Source organism: Haliaeetus albicilla, chromosome 2 (assembly GCF_947461875.1).
Source record: "Haliaeetus albicilla chromosome 2, bHalAlb1.1, whole genome shotgun sequence".
Taxonomy (NCBI): Eukaryota; Metazoa; Chordata; class Aves; order Accipitriformes; family Accipitridae; genus Haliaeetus; species Haliaeetus albicilla.
The window spans coordinates 58,407,798-58,428,097 of NC_091484.1; the positions used below are offsets into that span (position 1 = coordinate 58,407,798).

Genomic DNA, 20,300 nt, shown 5'->3' on the forward strand with positions numbered 1-20,300 from the left:
ATGTTATGGGGTTTGTACACGTACTTTTGGGGTTTTTACTGCTATCCTCATCAATGAAAACACTAATCCTGCAAACATTTACATGGCTGTTAACCTTTATTATCGTGAGTAAAATCACAGCAACACATTTGAATGCATGGAAATCATCTGTACCTCATCAGAATCTGTAGCTTTCTGCACAGCACTCTAACTTATTTTCTCTTCCAAGAATATAATATGAACTCATAATGTCAGAACATATAAATTCATCATACTGGATCCTGTACCCTGTCTCTGGCAGTGGTCAGAAACACCTTAAAAGCTAATCAAACAGCAAGCATATTTCCCAGTATACTCCTGCATCCCCCAGTAAGTGATGGCTCAGGGTCCTTCAGAACCTGAGCTCAGATCTATAATCTTTATTTATTTCCATTAATTTATCCAGTCATGTAAATGTGTAAATATCCACAGACGTGTGAAATGTTCCTGCAGGATTCTACTGCCTATTACCTTCCCTTTACTCCTGCTCTCTATTCCCCTTTTTTTAACCCACGTAAGGACTTTTCCTCTTATCCTGTTGCACATTAGTTTCCATAAAATTTTTGGGAAGCAATCTTATCAAGAACTTTTTGAAAATCCCGAGTTGGTTACATCAAATGGTTCTGTCCTCCCATTTGGATGTTAGTTTCTTCAGCGGAAACTCCACTAGGTTTTTAGGAGCTCCCAAAAGCCACACTCCCATCCTCATTAACCACAGGGAAGGGAAGGCGTGAATGATGAATCGATGCACAAGGTGGTCACTGCCACCGGACAGCTGTTAGAAAATGTAATTTTGAACCAGGTCACAGGTGATGAAGTGAGAACTAACTTGTCTGCACATGATTAGCATGAGTGGAATGGGGGTGAACTTCATAGCCAGGTGAAGTTCATTAGCAATTGTCTGTTTGCCTGTTTCTATTCTGGCTGTGTCTAGGGCTTGAGGTGCAAACAAGAGGAAAAACCCTCCACAGCAAGACATCGATTGTCCACTGACATCATTGCCCCACTGTAAAAATTCCTATACCTATTGCTTTCCCCATATTTGCACCTCTTCTTAGTGACAGACAGAATCTTTCAGACAAAACCAGTTTGTTTCTGTTTGCCAATGGAGAGTATGTCTACTGAAACAGATGAAAAGAGTAACAAAGATGATTTCTTCTATAGGTTAGGTACACAAACTGGGATGATAGCCCAAGAAATTCAGGAGGACGCAAGTTCTGTGGCGTACTCAATGGTGGGAGTTATTCTAAGCAATGGTTTCTTTCAGTCTGTGAAGTACAGCATGACTGGGTTTGTCAAATAAAAAAAGGTACATTTATTATTCTCTTTAAACAAGAAGCTTAAATAACTTTATAAATAGATGCTTTCTAATATAAGTTGCTGGAGAAAGACACAAAATTTTGAAGAACTACTTTTTCCAAATGGAGGTCAAGAGCATTGGGTAACATAACATAGGCCAGGATTTTTCACTGACAAATGATGAAAATAAATAAATTTATTTCTTCATGTAAATTAGGATGTATAAATAATCCATGTGTTTGCAAGGGTTTCATAGATTGCAAACTTTTTTAATATTAAGAAGCTTTTGCTTGTATTTTTGTAATGTAGGAAGTAAGGAGTTGTGAATTCCTTACAATACTGGTTTTTACACTAACACAGGTAAAGCTAAAAACCAAATACAATGTTTGTAGACCAAACACTTAGTGGTGTTCCAAGTTTTCCTCTAACATTATTCAGGACTCAACTGCTTTTGGAAAAGCAATGGTTCAAAGCAGTGGCATTTCTTCTTCTATCAGAACCAGAAATAACTTGCAGTCAGTATGTAAACTCACATTTCCTTTTTCTTATGAATAGTTGGGACTGAGAGAATTTTTTGATAGAGCTAAAGTAAATCTAGTGGAAATTTTCTCCCTCTTGATAAGATGACTCCTCTGGAGGATTATGGAATGTCTACTGATGGATCAGTAAAGAGGCTGTAAAACCAAAGTTTAAAGTGTTTCAGATAAATCTACTGTGACTTAGAGACTGGAAGAGCAATTTTTCCTTACATTGCTCTGTGCAGGAATGTGATCCAGCCAAAGCTATGACTTCGCTGATGTGAAGCACAGCTTATGATACAAAATTATAAGTAGACGACCATGCATATTGCATAATGTCTAACTGAAATGTGTGGGTAAGCCTGCCTTCTAGTCAATGGCAAAGGAGTGCAGTGACCTGCTCTGTTCCTCACTCTGCTCCTTGCAGTTAGTCACAAGCTACATCATAAAACATGCTACATGGATGTGTCTTGCCTTCTATTCTCTTGTTTTGCAGGAGTGCCATTAAAATCTGAACCAACTGACACGTATGGTAGGTTTTTGCATACATTTACTGATCTTGTTCATTATTTTTTATGAAAATCGTTATTCTGAAATAAGCTTTTGTGTTCTACGGATACAGAATTTAAGGCTACCTTATTTATCTTCCAGCATATAGAACCACTGCGGATGGATGGGTCATATATGAAGATAAGCTATACTACATCAGCAAAGAATATGTCTCCATGGAAAAAGCCCAAGAGTTTTGCAGGATGAATTCTGCAGACCTGGCTGTTGTTAATAGTAATAGTGAGAGAAGGTTCCTACAGAGAGCGCTAAAAGAAAATGTAAGAATCATTTTAAAGAGACAGCCTAAAGTAGAAATGCTTTTGACAATCTGCTTGCAAAACTTGAATTGCCTCAGAAGTAGAGCCATCGGCATTTTCACTAACGAAATCTGCCCGAGATGAGATCTATGAAATTTTCCCCAAACGTGCCCTTTGGTCCCAAGGGATTTGGTCTCTCCTGCTCTGTGCCAGCTGTGCTGAGGTGGTGAGGCAGGCCAGTGGGAAGAGTGATGTGGGAAGGTGCCAGGCTTGGGAAGTAGCTGGTGTGAGAGGGAGACTTGAGGTTGGCATTAGACGGTGCTGCAGTCCTCGAGGCACAATGAAAGACATGTACCAGTTTCTGACTCAAGATCTGCTTCTCTCCTACCCCATCCTAAGGGCCCTCAGTGCTGCAGGACTCGGCGCTGATGTTCCAGATAAAGCTAGGCTTCTGTGCCTGAGCGCGTAAACACATCGCTGTGCTTAACTGTAAGCATGTGCTTTACGGCTGTCAACTTCAGTAACTGCTCTGTGAACCTAATCAATGACACATCCATATGTGCTTGGTTTACCTCAAAGTTTGTTTTTTTTTTTTTAAATTAAAATATTATTGTTCTGTTTTATGAGGAATCCTGGAGTCAGTCAAGAGGATACTTCATTGGTCTAAAAGTGAGTCTTGATAAAAAGTTTAGGTAAGTTAAGATGATCACTGCAGCTCCTAACATGTAGAAACAAATACAGTATTTTATGTAGCTGGAGGTACTAAAAGTGTTGTTTTCAAGGACTGAAGGCAGTTCCACATAATGAGTGCAAAACAGAACGGAATAGTCCTAGAATATTCTAAAGTCCAATAGTTTTCCTCAAAAAGAAATAGGAAAAGGACATTTTTTTCTTGAGCAAACCCTTACCCAAAGAAATGCTTGGCAGCTGTACTCTCCATAGACACTTTCTCAAGTTTCTTTCAAAGATTTGCCCCATAAATTGGAGTGATACTTTACTATGTTGGATTTTATACCTATAAACACCCACACACACTTAAAATATGCTCTATACCAGAAAGCCTAGCTTTGTTATGCTTTTATCTATATAACGTAGCTTCAGAGAGGCCCTCCAGAATTAGGAAGATGTGGACAATGGGTACAAAAGCTGCTTCTGACAGAGATTTTTAAGGTAGCCTCTGTAAACTCCCATTCAAGGAGAAAAGTCAGCAGAAGTTTACAGTACGGTAAAATTAACAAGTACTGTGAAAAGACCAACACCCAAATAAACTCAAAACTAAAGTAAAAGATACTGAAGAGCATGATACTGACACTGCCTGCTTTCCCATCTGCTGGTTAGGACACATCTGGGAGGTGAAAGATCGTGCTTCTAATCTTGACCTGAAACAGGTTTAGAGGAGATTTGAATTTAACCTTTCTATTTTAATGCCACTTTTGAGTGTCTGTAAATCACTAACCTTGGAAAGGGCAGAGGAGGAGTAGGGAGAGACAAGTTGGTAGTCACTGAGTCATTGCATGATTCTAACCTCCTGATTTAAGACACAAATTAGGGAGACAGGGCATTGCTTGGGTCCAGTGAGCATCTCCTTTATTTAGATCAAGTGTATCATCAGAAGCCAGAGAGAGATGAGGGAGCTGAACTTGTTTCCCACTTCAGGCTGAATGACCTAAATTCTGAAATATTGATTAAAATGCAGTGCCAACCTCTTCTTCCTTCAATATCAATGTATTAAAGTAAAAAGCGTGTAAGCAAAAAGAAAAAAATGTCAATTTTGATACTTTAGAAAGGGTGGTTTTAAAGCTGACAGAATGTCCATTCGTTTCCAGACACAAGACTTAATAGAAATAGCCTATGGAGATATTTATCTTCAGGGTAAAATCCACAGAAAAGTATTTTGGTCCTTGTTTGCATCTATGAAAACATCAGGAATGCTCAGACTGAGAAGAAGAATATGGGCTAAGTGATACAATGAAATCAGTTAAGATAAATAAAACTTTTAATATTCTTCTCTGTGTTACATGTTATGGCTAACGGAAAATATTTTCTATTATTAAATGATGTCTGATCACTCCTGCCCATCAATGGAAAATACACTTGGTGTTTTCTTTTTCTATTTTGCAACCAGTAATATTTTACATAAATTTCTTCAAATTAGAATAATCAGGTAAGGAGAGGAACATCTGTGTCAATCCTTCCAGTTTTAGCCAGTTCTTATTAATGCTCATGGACCTTCTTAATAGTGAGATGTTAATTAGGATTCTCATCTCACAATTGAAGTGTATTGATTAATAACTCTTTGTATATCTTTTCTTTAAGCTGGATAGATGGGACTCCAGTAACCTATGTGGCCTGGGCTCCTAATGAACCCAACTTTGCAAATAATGATGAAAATTGTGTGGTAATGTTGTCAAAGCAAGGTAAGTAACAAGGCTAAACTATTAGATTTTACTTGTCTCTGCTTAGATTATAACTGATGCTGTCAAACTTCTGCTGTCAGCTGTCACACAATCTTTTATGGCTGTTTTCTGCAATTCCTTTCCAGTGACAAGCCAGCAAGATGCAGTAACTGGTGTAAGCACCAGTCACAGAAGAGTCTATGCCCTTAGAATGGGGAGATTTCAGCACCATGCGTAATTTAGTGCAGATGTCTCTGTCTGGATTTGTAAGATTGATGTTGCACCTTTTTTTACAGGGCTTTTCATTACTTCTCTAAGCAAAAAGTTGAGTGGGGTCTGTCTTTGCTCCTATGAACTTAAGAAAACATTTATGACGGCTAGAGGAAATGGGGGTGTTAAAGGTACAAGCCAATGAGGAGAGGAGACAGACAAATACACCTAATGACCTAAGACTGTCTTACATGCTTATAAGTATGCTTAAATGTAAATATCTTGCAAATCCTAGAGCTATTTTTTCCTCTTGGTTGTATTTCTGTCACTTAGCTGAGGCTAATGAGAATTCAGTAATATAAGGAAATCAATCTCTCGGTTTATGTTTTATAAAGAATTCACTTAGCAAACCCACCTGAAATTCTGCCTTTATATGAAGACACCAAGAAGAAGATCCACTTTTTTAAACACAGGCATCTGGTCTGATTGAGGTGCATCCCTCCTTCTTTAGTTGTTGATCCAGAAAGGGGCAGCTATTCCACCGGTCCCTGCTGTATCTATCAGCTCTGCATAAATTGCTCAGCATTCCTGAGCTTGTCTCGGATGATGCTAGAAGTTCACATGTGGGCAACTGAATTGGACCATAAGAGAAGCGTTAAGCTTGAGTTGACAACAAAATGTAGCTAATGTGAGCTAGACCTCTGAAGTCTCATTATGATCAAACGGAGATCTCGCCTGCACAGCCAATGCTGCCTGAAGAGCAATTCAATTTACTCTAGTGCAGTATTCAGTTGCCTACATGTAGGTAACCACATGTGATGTCCTAGAGTTAGCCCACCTGACTGTAAGTTTCCCACAGAAGCAGTGCCATATCTGTCAGCTCTCTGCAAGTACCTTGCACAGCCTCTCAAATGGCGCTAAGCACCCTGTTTAGACAAACGAATCCTGCCCTAGCTCTCTATTGACTATAATAGTAGCTTAGAAACCTAGTGTATATCTTGACAACTGAAATGAGGTATTTTAATCTTCAAACTGAATCCCTAGATAACATTATATTAACTGGAGATGTTGGCTCCCAGGAGATGGCACATATTTCATAATGTGTGTTTGAACACTATACTGTACCCTTAGATTGATCTCGTGTTTCCTATCTATCTAATCCATTTCTGACCCATTCTCTTTTCAAATTTGCTTCCTGGTGTATTTCCCCTGCTGCCTGCAATGTGATGATGCCATAGCTTGAACAAATCACAAACAGGTACGCACACTGTGGAGAGACCTGGATGAGGAGCAGAAGGGTCAGGCGGTCCAAATTAAGCACAAGGGGCTACTGCTGTGCTACTATTAGAGCTTCAACTGGCTCATTCAAAGCTGCCATGGTTACTTTGCCTTCAGATCAAGCTGCAGCCTGAAATATAAAACAGAGAACATTGTGTTCTGCTAAAAAAAAAGAAGTTTTTTTCCTCATCCTCTTTGTCCTGTAATACTCCTACTCAGACTCTTTGATGGACAGGGGTGGGGAGGGTAGAGAAAGTAGAATGAAGTTAATTGATGACAAGAGCATTTCTTCTGAGCCACCAGCCCTTTCTTCCCAGTCTTTTATTCTTTTTTTCAGTTGCTAGACGGTAGCCCAGTAACTAACAGTGCTGAGCAGCTAAAGTCCATAAATGTCTTCTGTTTGTAAAAAATAGTTGCGTGCATAAATGTGGTACATGGCCCTTTTACTCACTTTTACAGTCTGAACAGTAGAGATTAGCCTCTTTCTAACTCAAAATAAGAAGTGATAAATTATTGTTACAAATACTATAACATCTTCACTTGCTTATCCAATCTAAATATTTTTAGGCTTGTGGAATGATGTAAACTGTGGTTCCTCCAATAAATTTGTATGTGAAAAACACAACAGTTCTATTAATTCAACATTTGCTTCTCCATTGCCTCCTGGAGGGTGTCCAGAAAGTTGGTTTTTCTTTAACAACAAGGTATGTCAACAAGTAGCTTCAGTAAATTGTGTAAAGCAGTGGTACTGAAAAAAAGAACTGCAAAAAAATACGTTTTTTATGATTATAAAATAAATCTGGAGAGTAATTATCCAGTCAGAACATGCTGGCTGGATGGCTGGGCTTTTTTGGAGGTGACTATAGACATTTAGCTTTGCAGAGAAATACAGTAAAAGTAGATGTATGCTGAATAAATGTCAGAGAACGTAGTTTGACAGACTTAAAATACACTGTTACTGTTTAAGAAAACCCCTCCTCTGTCTGCTCCTCTCCTGTTTTATGTATTTATGTTAGAAACTGAAATTTGTAATGGTCAGTCTTGGAAAAAAAAGTCCTTCAGGTGGAATGATTTAGAGAGAATGTATTTGAGCAATGCCTTTGACTTGTACAGGGTTCCCAAAGCTTTGAGTTCAGAAAGATGATGCCAAAATACAGTTGTTTTGAGTATAGTTTCACATTTAGACACGGTCTGGAAGTCCTCATTGCTGTAACAGAAGAAGTTGTACCAATTTGAGTTGAAGCTCCATTTGCCAAAGTTTGTTTTGTCTACTTTATATACACTGTGCTACTGTTGCATCCTCAGAATATTAGGTGAATTTGTCAAAGGATATTTCATACACTTTGGGGAGATGAACAGTCGTTAACCACAGTCATTGGAAGCAGGACAAGGCACAGTAGAGATCATTCCCTGCAGCTGTGTCACCCAAAGCCACATTTTCTTGGCTTTAAATGATCCCTCTGTTATTGCAGGAAGCAGGCAGATGAAAATGTGAAAAGGGATTATGTACTTGATGTCATTACAATCAGTTCACATGATACTAGACTCCTGGATTACACCTTGTGCAATGAGAGGGACTAAGTATCTACCTGGGTAGACATACACACTTTCTATTCTTGAGCTCTGTCACTTACTCTAGCCCTGATTTCTTTTTCTGGAGATAGGTACATCCTACAGCTAATCGATATTAGTCACACAAAACAGTTCCCATCTTTGCGAGTTTGAATGACGTGCTTGCTTTTTTTTCCAGTGTTTCAAAATATTTGCTTCCAATATAACAAGAAAGCTCATGTGGCATGCTGCACGAGATGCTTGTATCGATTTGGGAGGAAACCTGGCTACCATACCAAATGAACAAGTGCAAGGTACATATATGGGCTTTACTGAAAGAAAAAAATATTAATTTCTCACTAAAGAAATTGCTATACTCTCCAAAATAGATTATGGGATTGTCTGCTGAAAATAGCTTATTAGCCAGCTCAGTTTATGCTTTAACTCCGAAATGTGAAACAATAGCTAAATTATTGCATATAAAAAATAAATTGTGTGTTTCTAGTTCTTTAGGCTGCTCATTTCTCATGAAGCTTCCAGTCTCTTTTGAGTGTGGTTGTACACCTCCCTCAAACTGACAGACATCTGTATTTTCTGTCTCCCCCACTGGCAGTATGATTTGCTGGAACACTATGTGTGCATACACAGTGGGGAAGGGGACATTTTCTAATTTGCTCCAGAGCTATCTTTTTGGCAATTTTTTCAACCTGAATGCTTGTGTAACTTATATTCCTACAGATGCTTATCTAAACATTTAGTTAAAGGCAGATGGGCTCTGTAGTGGGAAATGTTATTCTTTTAATATGGCCCCAGTTCTGGGCTTTTACATATTTTTCCTGTTTGGGTAAGTCATGATGAGCTTTCCTTAATGAGAAATTTTTGCTTCCCTCCAGCTTTCCTCTTTTACCATTTAAAGGATGCCACAACTAATGTTTGGATTGGGATGAATGATATCAACGAAGAGTCCACATTTCTTTGGACAGATGGAAGCACCGTTTTCTACACCAACTGGGTTAATGGTGCACCAGAACAGAAACAAAGCTACTTTGACTTCTATGACTATGAAAGGTTGACAGATATCACTGTGGAGGTACAGGAAACAGTAACCTGTGTATCTTAGGCAGCTAGATGATTTTCCTAAAAGGGAAGTTACAGCAGCAATAACAAGGTGCTGAAACAAGTCCTTTTGTAAGCAGAATGGGGCTTAGCCAATTACCTGATAACAATTCCAAATACACCAAAATGTTCAGCAGAGGTTCTGAAGAAGAGGGACCTTGTGCTTTCCATCTGACCTATTGCAAAATACCAGTTCTGTAAAACAAGCACAGAGAGGCATATATTATATCAGTTCCCCCACAAACTGCAGTACGACAAACATTAAAATTACAACACCAAACATAGAAAAGTTATGATAAACCAAAATTCAGGTTGTTGGTGCAATATTAATTTGTCTACATGTATGTCCCATTCCTGGCTGATGTGCTCCCATACTGCTTCACTCGTTTCTGATCGTACAAAAGGATATCTTCAATAAAAGGGCTATTTCTCTGCTGAAATTCAATCTCTTTTTCAAAGGAGGTAAACAGGTAGTTTCTGAGGAAATAATAGGCAGCTAGTCACCGGAGATTTTTAACATCTACCATCAGTCAACTTGCTTATGACTAAAACTTGTTTGAATCGGCATAAGAGAGGAGCTCTGGTGAAATGTTGAAAGGCAGTCATGGCCAGTCTTGAAATCAGGGGAGCCATGAAGAAATCTTGAAGCAATTAAACATAAGGAAGTAAAGGGAAAAATTGGTTGTTACTAAAGACAACTAATGACTACAAACAACTGGTAAAGAGTACCTGCTTTCTGCAAGAAGTCTGCTTCAGTTAAGATAAATCCAGAATAGTGCTTTTAATAATAGTTCTTATATTGTTTTTCTCACTGATGGAAATGTTTTGAAGCAGTTCTATATAATTGTAAATCAGAACTGAGAAAACATATTATAGGTACCCTAATCATTTCTGTAGTCATTAAAGAGTTCTTAATAAAACTAGTAAGATTATTTTTTATAGACCTTTCAGATCTTGACTGGCACCGGTGGAAGCCTGTTTCAAATTTAAGAGGTCACTAATAAATACCAGGTCAAGCTATTTGTCGGAAACCTAGGAAATTTGAACTAATTACACAGGTGCTCAATGAGTTCTTCTCTCCCTCTCCCTCTTCCTCTCCTCTCCTCTCTGCCATCAGGCTTGCACTAGGAGTATAAGAGCTTCGGCTCAAGACCTCCTGATTGCCTTTTGTAACGGCTGTGTATCTTCCCCTCTCCTTCAGACAGATTGCGTCTTCATCATGAAGTCAGACGGGAAATGGAAAGATGATAGCTGTGACAATGAGAGAGGCTATATATGTCAGATGAATTCACGTGAGTTCTGTTTAACTCAGTCTCCTAAATAGAAAAGGCATCTCAGTTAGATAAGCTGAATATATAAAATGATTTTATTTCTTTCAGCTTTGAGTTTCTCAGGCTTTCAGAGCTCCACCAGTCTTAAGGCTGTACTATTTTTAAAGTACAATTTGTTCCACAGAAATTGCTGGAGAGGAACCCCTATCTTAATTGGGGTTTTGTACTTAAATCATGAATAATACTAGAGAATAATAAATGGAAATTAATTTCTTCTTAGTGCAATAGGAGGCTTTTAGATATCCTCTTTAAGTACAGTGTAAAACCATGCTCTTGCAGTGATCCCTCCATACTCCTGGCTGTCTCTGAGCAGAGCATTTAATCCCTTCTTAACATTTCTGCTGAATGCCATATGATGTCTATTAAATTGTACAGCCTCTTGGCTGTGTCTTTATTGTAGAAGAATATTGATTTTTTTTTTTTTTTTTTACATCAAAATAAGTCATGAATGTTGACCGTCCTGCTGTAGAACTGTAATTATGCAAATCCCTGCTGCCCAGCCATATGATGGGAGTAGGGAAGGCAAAGCACAGATAACAAAACAGTTTTGCCTCACCTTTATCACAGCATTAGTAGAAACCCACTTCAATCAGCTCTTGCAGCCTGTTCACTCTCAGCATAGCTAACTTTTTTGTAAGAAACCCCTCTCCCTGCACAGCAAATATAGTTTTATGGAGGCATTTTTAGTCTGCTTAATCCCAGTTACAGCTCTTCTGAATACATTTACAATCTCAAAGGTGGAAATATACACTGCCTGACTCAAATGTGCAGGCAATGTTCAGGCAGCCCTTACAGACAGGCTAACGACTTTGAGTCAACAGCGAGTGGTGATCAATTAACATCAAGTATCAAAGTCTCAGGTTGTGACAACAGGGTACAAGAGTAAATGCCTTAAACATGTAGCCCTAAGTCATCTCCACCAGTGATCTGAAATAGGTGTATACTCAGATATCCAGATTTAGACAAAATATCTTAAAACACTGGAACTCAAATATCCAATTATGAGTCTTAGTTTGCACTGGTCAGGCCTCTAGCAAGTATACTCTTTACTTCAGAGCGTCCAGGATTTCAGTCTGCTTTTTACATTAGCAAATTTGGTTCATGTTTTCCAACAAGTTTGTTTTGGGCTTTTTTGTTTTGGCTTTGTTTTGGTTTTGGGGTTTTTTTTTTTTGGTTAACAAATTGTTCATGAGCTTAAATAAAGATTTTGACTTATTGTTAATACTGGACTTTTTGACCTATTTTTTTATAGTTTCCATGCTAGAGATGAATGGTATGTTGTAAGTTCATGCATTCAGTTTTTCCTCCATAGTTACCATGCAGTTTGAAGTACCAACAACAAATCCATCCTCTGGCTTTGCTCGTTATGGTGACAGTAGCTATTCAATCATCTCATCTGAAATGCAATGGGAAGAGGCCAGAAAAAATTGTCAAGACAAATCCGCAGAACTTGCCAGCATTTCAGATGCTTACATTCATTCATTCTTGTGGATCCAGATGTTGAAATATGGAAAACCTGTATGGATCGGTCTTAACAGCAATATGGTAAGTGCCAGACAGATGGGAGGTGCAGGTGCTTGGTGAGCTCTCCTGCTCTTTATAGACCTGCTGGATGCCCAATTTATAACGGTGCTGAAACAACTGTACTCTGAATGGCTTTACTGTGTATATGCATAGATTTCTAGTGGTCCTGTTAGAGTTACTCAAAGACTTTCATGCACCAAATGGAGTAAAGAGTCACAGAAAAGGTTAAGCAGGAAGCAATAGGTGAAAGTAGAAAGCTCTAGAAACAGTAAAAGAAATAGAGGTGCAGACTGAGAGTCACAAGCCAGGACGTGCAGCTATCATGAAGCAACTGTTAGGTGTTCTGAAAGTCTAACTCCCTGCTGTAGAGAGGGTTACTTATAACTATTATGTTAATAAAAGTTATTATGAGTATTAGAGAGATATTTTAAGATTATTTTGACTGTTTAGTGTCAAGTAATCTTTACTTACCAAATAGCTCCCAGTTTTAATTTAAATAAAGCAGAGCAGAGGGGATGAATTCTCTGTAATTTCTTGTCTTGATATGGGATTTACTAAATGACCTAAGATGGACTAATCTGAGTTTCTTGCGATGCAGAAGTTTGTGTTACTTCAGAAAAACCCTCCCAAAAGCGATGCACTGTTGAACATTGTTCATATGTAGTTCTTGTGTAACTCGGAGCACCCAGTGACATTGCTTAGAACAGTGAATGGTATTTAAAAAACCAGACCAGGACAGGGCTTTTCTTTCCTGAAAAACTCAAACAAACATAAGACACTATATTTAGGTGTCAGAGCTTTTTATGTAAAAAACCCTTCGTTACCAGAACTTCTTTGTTTTCAGACTGGCAGCTATTACAAATGGACCGATAACTTGAAGACCAGGTACACAAAATGGGCGGCAGGGGAACCAAAGGAGAAAAATGCTTGTGTCTACCTAGATCTTGATGGTACTTGGAAAACAGCATCCTGCAATGAAAGCTACTTTTCAGTTTGTAAGACATCAGATGGTAAGCAAATGAATGTAAAAATTTTAAAGACATATTCCTAATTCCATTAGCCTGCCTAACCCTAGAGACTTTGCTCTGGCTTGGGCTAAAACCCTCAGAGGAGTATGCTTCAGGATACTATCTACCTCCCTGCAGAATCTGGAGGTTTGCTATAGTATAATATATGAATTCAGGCGCATGAAACCCTCTTGTGCAAACGGATATGGCTGCGCTGTTTTCATCATAGTTGTAACTGTTTGCATGAGATGAAGATCTGCCTTCAAGGTCTTTTGCTTTTTCTGAGATGTAAGCATAAACCACACTTGAGATTGTGTGTAATATAAATAAGTGCTGGAAACGTGCACTGACTGTGTGGGCTCCAGCAACTGGGTAAGTTCACACACAGGTGTCACTGAGCCAAAATGCAGTCAAGAGTTTCACTCCCATTCACTATTGCTAGAGCTAAAGCAGTTCTGATGTAGCTGTAAAAGCCTTGGGAATGTGAATGCTACTTTAACTCTTTGTAGAGGTATGCAGAGGTATGTTTGCTTGTAGATTTTGTAGAACTGTGTCTTTTTCCCTCCTTGAGGTTTTAAGGCTACATAATATAGTCTGTTCCTGATGTGAAATTCAAAATAGATTTTGCCACTTGAAGGTGGCTTCCAGGTTAAACTTTCCAGCTGCACATTTGGTCCGCATATGCAGTGCAAGAATTGCAGACCGATAGAAGTGAATTGGAGTTGCACACATGATCAGAAACAGACTAATTTGGCAGAGGCATGCTCCACTGGTGGCTTCTTTGTATGAAGTGACAACATACAGAGACTAGGCAGCCATACAATATGGGACTGTGGTGTCAGTCATTCATTAGCCTACAACAGCCTTCTGTGTTGTGAGAATGCAAATTCAAGATCTGTATCATCCCTCAGGGTTTGCTTTCCTCACAGTACTGCCAAGGCAGCTAGTTAGGTGCTGCATGATGTGATTTGTTTCCTTGTCCTAAGAAATGTGATTGGAGAAATAAGATGTTTCACACTCTTGACTGCCTGGCTCTCCCTGTTGTCTGAGCTGGGGACCTGGAATAGTCAGGAGTAGAGGTCCAGATAGTTAAAGCTGGGTGAGAGAAATCCCACACTATTTACACACGTATCCTACCTCATAGGTTACTCATAACAAAATACCAATTCCATACCATATGGCTTCTTTAGCTATAGCTCCTACTGACCCTGCTCAGCTGCCCGGAGACTGCCCTGAAGCAGCTGAACTCCAGGCTTGGATCCCTTACCGCGGCCACTGCTACTACCTCGAAGCATCAGCTAGGACAAGCTGGGCACTGGCCTCCCTCGAGTGTGCTCGGTTAGGTGAGAGCCTTCATTATCAACTGACAAGACTTGTACGAAAGTTTATACAAAACTCACCTAAAAATGTAAAAACATTGATTTAAAAAAAAAATCATTAGAAATACTTTATTTACTTACCAAGCTATTCTGAATCTGGCACAGTGAAAATAAACTGACACAGCAACTTTGTGCAACCTTCTGTACTCCCAGGGGCTGCAGCCTTCCCAGGCGTAGAGTTCCCCATCAGCTCCTGGTTTCTGGGGCACCATCCTAGGGGCAGCGGTGGGGGCCATGGCCACTAAGCACCTCCAGTTCTCTGTCCTCCACAAGAAGCAATGGGGAAGCCAACAGAGTAGCGTGCATAGTACTTTCAAAAGTTATTGTTTGTACAGACTTGAAAGAGGAGGTCATTCCAGTAGTTGCTCATGTAGGTTACGGTTATTTGCTTGCTAATGCCTTTCAGGTGCTACCTTGGTTTCGGTAGAAAGCACGGATGAATCTGACTTTCTGATCCATACAATACAACCACTTGGAAATAAAGTAGGAGGCTTCTGGATAGGACTTTACCGAAATGTGGAAGGTAATGTCTTACTTTCAATATTTAATTGAAAAATGCTTTGCTAATATGAGAAAATTGAGGATGAGTGTATTTTTACAAAAAAATTACATGGTCTTCTGCTGAAAAATGGGTTACAATTACATATTTTAAGTCTTTTGCTGAGCTAAGGAGTTAATATATCCATGAGATGATAGATACATTTTTTTTTTTTTTTTTTTTACTCTGTATGTTGCTCTTTAGGCCAGTGGTTGTGGCTAGATAATGCTGTGCTGGACTTTGTCAACTGGGATGAGAAAGAGTCCAGTGTGGAGCATCATTGTGTCGAAATGGCTGCACCATCTGGTTATTGGGACAACACTGACTGCTCTTCTGAAAAAGGATTTATCTGCAAAAAACCCAAAGGTAAGTCCTTAGTGACTCAGCCCTTAGTGACAGAGCAGATCTGTTTGCTAGTAACTGTTACAGCCCTCCACCACATGTCTGGAAGTAATTTCTGACAGTTTCGTTTGGCACATCCCACTTTTCTAAACATTTGTAGTTGTCTGGTTTTATAGACTGCGAGCTCTTCAGATCCCTGTCTGGACTCGCATGGGAATGGGGTAACGTGTGCTGTATGCACCTTAGGTTGAGAACGAGTCTTTCAGAAAACTTTTGAATACCTAACACCGGCATTGGTATGGCATCTGTCAAACACTTATGCAAACTTATGACTTTTCCAGGAACTAAGTATTGTAACAGTTGTTATACTCTTGCAAGAAGGGATTAACGTGAACAATCAAGCTTCCTCTCTAAGCTTGTTATACTCAAAAACTATATTACTACCCAATATAAAAAACTGGATTCATATTGGGCTTGATTCAACAATCTTTAATTCAGTAATTCCTCAGGGATACTAAAGGCCATCTGTTTGTGTTGCAGTAATAATATAAGTAGTACTTCCCTATTAAATGAAAACTTCAAGTCACTACAGAAGCTGTCTTATCAGTATTTCTAGAAAATTTCACGCAATACTGTATATGCCAGACTAATGTTTCAGAGGTAAAAACCCCACATATAGTATACCCAAGTGGAAATACAAAACAATTAATTATCTGAAAGAAAGCATTATCATTCCATTCCCTTAAGTTAGGTGTTAAAAACAATCTTACCAAAAAATGGTAGGTTGCCATCTTTAAAGCTTTGTACTTTCTTTTGTAGTAGCTGTGAGATCAGGTTTAATTTTCCAGCTTTTGCATTGTACATTGTCCCCAGTAAATCATGAGGAACAACTCTGTCCTATGCTGAAAACCTCATTTCCTGTGTAAAACAATTTTTAAGATTCCTTTGTTTGAATGAAAAGTTGAAAGGACGTGATTTCAATACTAAAGACATGGCAAGACACTGTAGTTCTCAGAAAAATAATTGAAAATTTGGGGTTAGCTTTTAATAATTTTTCAAGTGTAGTCTTTAATTAAAAAAACAAACTGAAATGTAACAAAGAAACAGTCATCTCCCATGCACTGTTAATTTCCATGCTTAAATTAGCACATGCCCATGGCAGTAAATCAGTTAATTCCCATTCAAGATTTACTAAGAACATCCAAATTATATTCCATCTCATACAGTACTAAAATAATAAAGAAGAACTAAAATCCATCCACTGAATCATAAGATGCTCTCATATCTTACTATTTCCTGCTTTAGTAGGGGTTACTGTTGCTTTGTACCTATTCATTTGTCTAGGATGAGAGGAAATGGCCTCAAGTTGCACCAGGGGAGGTTTAGATTGGATATTAGAAAAAATTTCTTTACTGAAAGGGTTGTCAGGTATTGGAACAGGCTGCCCAGGGAAGCGGTGGAGTCACCATCCCTGGAGGTATTCAAAAAATGCATAGATGAAGCACTTCAGGACATGGTTTAGTGGGCATGGTGGTGTTGGTCTGACGTTTGGACTCGATGATCTTAAAGGTCTTTTCCAACCTAAATGATTCTATGATTCTATTTTACATTCTGCTCTGCTTTCATTTCATTTTACATTTTGCCTTTATAACTTCTCCTCTGGGTAGCAAGTGTGTTTTGCATTACAGTTTGCAAAGAGCTAAGAGGAGAAATATTTTCTTGATAACTTAGGGAGTCTTGATTCAGAATAGTTTTTCTTACTTTATAAGAACATCCAATATGTTTCACTTTTTTTCTTTTCTGAGTGTCAAAATTTTTTTGCACTTCTTCAACAAAAAAGATTTTTATAAAGGTCTTTTTTTTTCTCTGTCTCTTTCTTATGCATAGGCAAATAGGAAGATTGCAGCCTTGATTCAAAGGGCATTTTCTAGGAAAGACATTTAAGAATCTTAAACTTAATTGTAACAGCAGCATCCTGCTGGACATGCAGAGCTTCCTAAAATGTGCTAAGTGAAATCAATCTCCAGAGTTGTACATTATGTTCTCAGTAAATTAAAATTAATATTTCATGAAAAATGTGAAAAAGTATTTTTGAGTGAACATAGAAAAGAGTCAGTATTTGAATGTTGGTAGATATAAAAACAATATAAAGTTTTAAATGAATGAATATTACAGTTTGGTAATGTTAAGTAGAAAGGTAAAACCTTAGTAATGTATTTTTTGCCTCACTTATGTTGCGTTTTGTAACAGACATATATGTTATTAAGGCAATGGTAATACTTCAGGTTTTTGTTCCTGTACAATTCTAGCAAAACAGTTAAACTTATGAATTCTAATGAAGTGTCATATTATTTCTCTCCGCTATTCATTGAAGTTGAGCCAAGTGGGAGTCCTCTACAGCAAAAAGGTAAGAGCTTTCATAAGAAAATTAACAAAAATCTAAATACAAGAAGAACTTAAAACAAGTTTACCCAAATCACCCCCTTTTACACAGCAAGTCCTGCTGACAGTTACTGGGATGCATGGTTATAAATCACTCAGGGTAATCCCACGGTGCCTTTTTACATGCACACGAGCACTCACATGTTCTTGGTTGACTGGACTGCTGCAGGGCTAACCATGAGCTGACAAGCTCAGCAGTGACCCAACTTGTGACTAACTTAGAGAACAGGCAGAGAGCTTTAACTAGGCTGTTAAAACCTATGTAGATGTATATGCAATTTTCTTCCATAGATATTATTGTAAATAATGTAACGTAAAAATATTGTAAAACTAATTTCCAAATAATTAGCATCCCATACCATATCAAAAGCATGCACTTTCATTAAATTCTTACAAGCATCCACTGCATGCATTGTATATCACTCTAATCCAGACTCACTAAAACCACCTTAGCTTTAGCAACAGAGACCTGGCTACTGATCAGCAACAACTTGGGGCTTAGATTTTCACCAAACAGACTCCAAGTTCAGGCAAGAGAGAACATCTCCTCCATGTTTTTCATGTTGTATGTGGAATAAAAAATTAGTTAGGTTTCTCACAGTTATATGCATTCTTTTCAGGCAAGGAAAAGAATGAAGAGACTCACCCACCTGTTCATGTCTCCGTTTGGCCACTCATTTTCTTGGCTATTCTCGCTCTTCTTGGAGCTGCCCTGTCAGTCTATTTCTACAAGAGAAAAAGACACATCTAACTATCAACAGATTCTGGCAATGAAACACTTCTAAAATGATGTGTTGGTGACTGGGGAACTGGTGAGAAAGGGTTCTGTGGAATGTACCAATTCAGAGGAGCAAGTTACTTGCTGAAAATAAAGGATGTATCTGTTAAAAGTCTCTAGTGAGGGTCTCTGTAATCTTAAATTACATCCCCTTTCTCTTTTTGCAGTAGCAGACTCTTTTGTATCATGCATATTTTACAAAATTGGAATTAAGGATTAATGTTATAGTCTTGTAACTGTCAAGATGTTCTCAAGCGCCTTAGCAAAAGCACTAGTGTAAATAGCTTGTCAAGAACAAATAAACATACTGAAAAAGTACTATAAAAGTCAACTAGTGAGAACGAATGTTCAAGAAAGTGTGATTACTGTTTAGAACTGTATTCCCATGACTTTGTGGACGCTGCAAAGAACTCAAAAAACAAAATATGCCCAACTCTATGTCAATCTTGAACTTGTTTTGCTCCACAAAATTCACTCCATCAGACCAGCAATTTTATTGTTTCTTAAAGCTGTATCCTATTATACTTATAAAATGGTGCTTCATATACTTATCTTGGTTAACTTTGGGATAGAAAACCTTGCCATTTTCATTTTCTGCTATGGAAAAATACAGTTCATACCAGCAAAGGATATTAAGCTCACGTGTAGGTCCTGGTCTTTTTTCAATCTGATAATATGATTGTTAACTGTAGTATGTTCACTAACATGAATTAAAATATTTTCACTCTTGCATTCTTCCTTCTTTTTGTTAATGCTTTGAAATAAATAAAGTTTTTATTAGTATAATTTTCAACTTCTGCCTTCCCTGTGAATCAAGTGAGAGAAAAGGGGAAGGGAGGTGCTCCTGTCTGCACAATAACTCTTTCATCAATAACAAGGAGGGCTTCTCTCCCCACCACTTTGAATTCAGCTTGAATAAGCACCAACTTGCCATTTTTAAACATGAGAAAAAGGAACTGAAAACTAAGGAATGCAGCAGATGATACTGTACTAGAAAACTGCAAGAAGACTAAGTTTAAGATGTTAGAAAAACAGTGGAAAGCAGTACAAAATAGCACTTAGGTGAGCTGCAAATACAATTTAAGCACCAAACACTTTATGGGGAAAACTGCTTAGCAGATAGCCCTGGCAAACAACCTGCCTTCTCCAGGCTGCATAGCGTCTATACTGAGCAAGCCGGAAAGTTAAAAGAAATAATAATAAAAAGTAATGAAGTTTCTTTTCTAGGCACTGGACTCCTGTTTTCTTGGCATAAATACACTCAAGAGTTTAGCACGCTGGTGAGGACAGGTTATTGCACAAGTGAAATGCAGCGTGCAGGACACTGACCCCCAAAAGTCTGTAACCAGCATCAAGCTGGTTGGTCATGTGAAAGGGGCAGCTCTGAAGTGCGCAATTCTTCTTTTAGCTTACCCCAGTGTCTGCACTAATCTTCCCCCCCCCATCACTCTGCAGCCTTGGAGAGCTGAATCCTCACAAGCATCCATTTACACAAGTGGGTAACTAAAGCACAGTTTGGACCAGAATGCAGCTGGCACTTCATGAAGCAGAGGAGAGAACTAGGCAGGAATTGCATCCTCCAGGCATTTTCTGTTGGGATCCCCTCTGTTGGAGCCATTTCATTTTGTGATTTCAGCTGTACCCAAAATATGGTTCTATTCAGTAAACTCAGCTTCTATTTCTCTCCCACCCCACTGTTGAGCACCGCTCAGCTTTATGACTTTGGGCTACTCTGGCAAGTTTTGCTCACACTAAGCTGTCCCTAAA

The 20,300-nt window shown here is 38.5% G+C and overlaps 1 protein-coding gene across 1 annotated transcript in view; it reads left to right on the forward strand.

Moving 5' to 3' along the window:
* The window catches only part of LOC104317951 (macrophage mannose receptor 1), a 35,651-nt gene extending 16,386 nt beyond the window's left edge, over positions 1–19,265 (forward strand). The window contains exons 15-30 of the mRNA XM_069776323.1: positions 1,183–1,327; positions 2,332–2,367; positions 2,487–2,662; positions 3,269–3,333; positions 4,958–5,058; positions 7,093–7,229; positions 8,276–8,390; positions 8,970–9,166; positions 10,394–10,484; positions 11,836–12,068; positions 12,892–13,057; positions 14,245–14,397; positions 14,840–14,956; positions 15,176–15,337; positions 17,688–17,720; positions 18,376–19,265. Of these exons, the coding sequence (XP_069632424.1) occupies positions 1,183–1,327; positions 2,332–2,367; positions 2,487–2,662; positions 3,269–3,333; positions 4,958–5,058; positions 7,093–7,229; positions 8,276–8,390; positions 8,970–9,166; positions 10,394–10,484; positions 11,836–12,068; positions 12,892–13,057; positions 14,245–14,397; positions 14,840–14,956; positions 15,176–15,337; positions 17,688–17,720; positions 18,376–18,506 (2,058 nt within the window). The 3' untranslated portion in view covers positions 18,507–19,265. The remainder of the gene's footprint in view (positions 1–1,182; positions 1,328–2,331; positions 2,368–2,486; positions 2,663–3,268; positions 3,334–4,957; positions 5,059–7,092; positions 7,230–8,275; positions 8,391–8,969; positions 9,167–10,393; positions 10,485–11,835; positions 12,069–12,891; positions 13,058–14,244; positions 14,398–14,839; positions 14,957–15,175; positions 15,338–17,687; positions 17,721–18,375) is intronic.
* Positions 19,266–20,300: the final 1,035 nt, after the last annotated feature.